Source organism: Aplysia californica, unplaced genomic scaffold, assembly GCF_000002075.1.
Source record: "Aplysia californica isolate F4 #8 unplaced genomic scaffold, AplCal3.0 scaffold00051, whole genome shotgun sequence".
NCBI lineage: Eukaryota > Metazoa > Mollusca > Gastropoda > Aplysiida > Aplysiidae > Aplysia > Aplysia californica.
Window position 1 is genome coordinate 23500 of NW_004797321.1, and position 2185 is coordinate 25684.

General features: G+C 44.6%; 1 protein-coding gene across 1 annotated transcript in view; it reads right to left on the bottom strand.

The window, feature by feature from the left end:
• Nucleotides 1-1613: 1613 nt before the first annotated feature.
• Nucleotides 1614-2185, bottom strand: part of LOC101852903 — an 18354-nt gene continuing 17782 nt past the window's right edge. Inside the window, exon 6 of the mRNA XM_013079402.2 lies at nucleotides 1614-1796. Within this exon, the coding sequence (XP_012934856.1) occupies nucleotides 1614-1796 (183 nt within the window). The remainder of the gene's footprint in view (nucleotides 1797-2185) is intronic.

The following is a 2185-nucleotide window of genomic DNA, read 5'->3' on the forward strand; positions in this document are numbered from 1 at the left end:
ACAAGCAAAAACCATTATCTCTACTTGGCTGGTCGTGGATTTTCTCCGAAAGGAGAGTTTATGATGCGAAGCAGTGAAAGCCGAAAGGAAGCTGCTGGGCGGGCAGAAGCCTCCACCATCATCCAAGTTCAAGTCTCTCCGGATTGGATCGTGGAACGTTAGGACCATTTATGAGGCTGGAAAAACTTCACAGGTCCTCCAAGAAATGTACCGATACCACCTACACATACTGGGAATCAGCGAGACCCACTTGAACCAGTCTGAACAGAAGCGAATGAAAGAGGGGGAGCTTTTCATTTGGAACCCACAGGGAGCACGAGGCAGGGGTAGACCACGAGTGACATGGAGGAGATGTGTGGAAAGGGACATGAGAGAGATGAAGCTCACTTGGAACGAGCTTGGAAGGATGGCCCAGGATAGAGATAAATGGAAGGAGCTTGTATGTGGCCTGTACCCTGCCAGGGGTGAAAGGCATTGGTGATTGATGATGAACTTTTTGTTTGCACGAAAATTGGTGGACAATATCCTGACAAATGTTACTCTACAAGCGATTAAGAAATCTAGCTAACTGTATCCTATTACTACTTTCTTCGGTTTAAAACGTTTTCAGTCTTAAGCCCACACCCCAACCAACACAATTTAGGCAGTTTAGTGGGAGGTAGACGGCTTTGCCTCTGTCGGATACGAATTACCCAATGGCTTATCTGCCCCCCCCCACCTCTCTCACCCGACACCCCCCGTGTCAATCGATCAAACATCTTTTTGCATGTGAAGCGTAATAGTATCTCCTCCCACCCGTCTTTAGAAGTCCGGTTCTACCTGTTCTTTTCTTACGACCCCGTTGTGTTACATAATATTAAAGAGACTCTCAATTCACACAATGGAAGATAAATTAATTTAGAAAATACACCTCCGTTATTATACTTAGTCTATTCATGATGTGTCATGGAAACCCATTTACACTGCCGTCTGCCTTAGCCTTATCATTTACACCGTGGATCACACGTTCAAATTAACAAGAGGCCACAGAGGAGGCAGGGTCTGGATGCAAGTATACCTCGCATAGACAAACAAGATGTTAAGGTCTTACTTTGAAATATTGTTCAAAACTCGCTGAAAGACACTATTGGAAGCAGTCACGGGCCTAAGCTATGGTTGCGCGTTATAAGCGATACCAAATTCTATAAATAAAATCTAAGGCAACACCTCAACAAAAGGGGACGTGTGAGAAAAAAAGAAAAATGTATGGACTGCATTGAGATTCAACAATGATATCAAGTAGGGAGCCCAAAATATCGTCCTGCGGGTCTCAAATTAGCACGCGGGCCGCGAGTTAAAGACCCTTGATTTCTTAAACTTCTTCAGGTGTCAGGTCTGGAGCAGATATTGGTGGCCATGGTACATTACTCCATCCTGTTGTCTGGCTTCTCGGTCAGCTCGATTTTTTTTTCATTGGGTTATTTGTCACAAAGTTTGTCAGACCAACTGTGTATGTCTTTATAATGTGTCTTACCCTGCTCTTATTTCCCTGTATTTTTCCACTCAGCAGGCAGAAGTTTCTCTCGTCCATTTGATCTATTTTATGGCCAAAGTTAGGCTATGCTGAAGATCTATCATGACGGATTAATAAAGTCCCGAATCTTCATCACAACTTTTGGCCTGTGAATGAGGTACTCACCAGGCGATACAGCAACAATGGCCTTGAAGACAACAATTTGCTCGAAGGTCATGTTGAGCTTCTGTAGAGCTGTCGACATTTGTATGTGCCTCGCCAACGCCTTCTCTGTGAACATTTTCTGAAGCGGAAAGAAGAAGGGAAATAAGAACAGCAACCAACAAATGAACAGATGATTAAAGAAAGTAAGTTAGACAAACAGTCCAACAGTGAGACAGACAGACAGACGCACAGGCAGACAGACAGACCGACAGTCAATCAGACATTAGGGCTTTGCAGGTATTTGTACCTAGTACTTGTACGCCTAACACGGCCATAAGCAGTCGCATTCCTGGCAATAGGTGTTGAGTAACCGTACTAGGAAGTCAACATGCAGCATCTCGCGTTTTACTAGTACTTGGAAGTTAACCCCCAGTGTGTGTGTGTGTGTCTGTGTGTGTGTGAGTGTGTGTGTGAGTGTGTGTGTGTATGTGTGTGTGGGTGCCTGTGTGTGTGTGTGTGTGTGTGTGT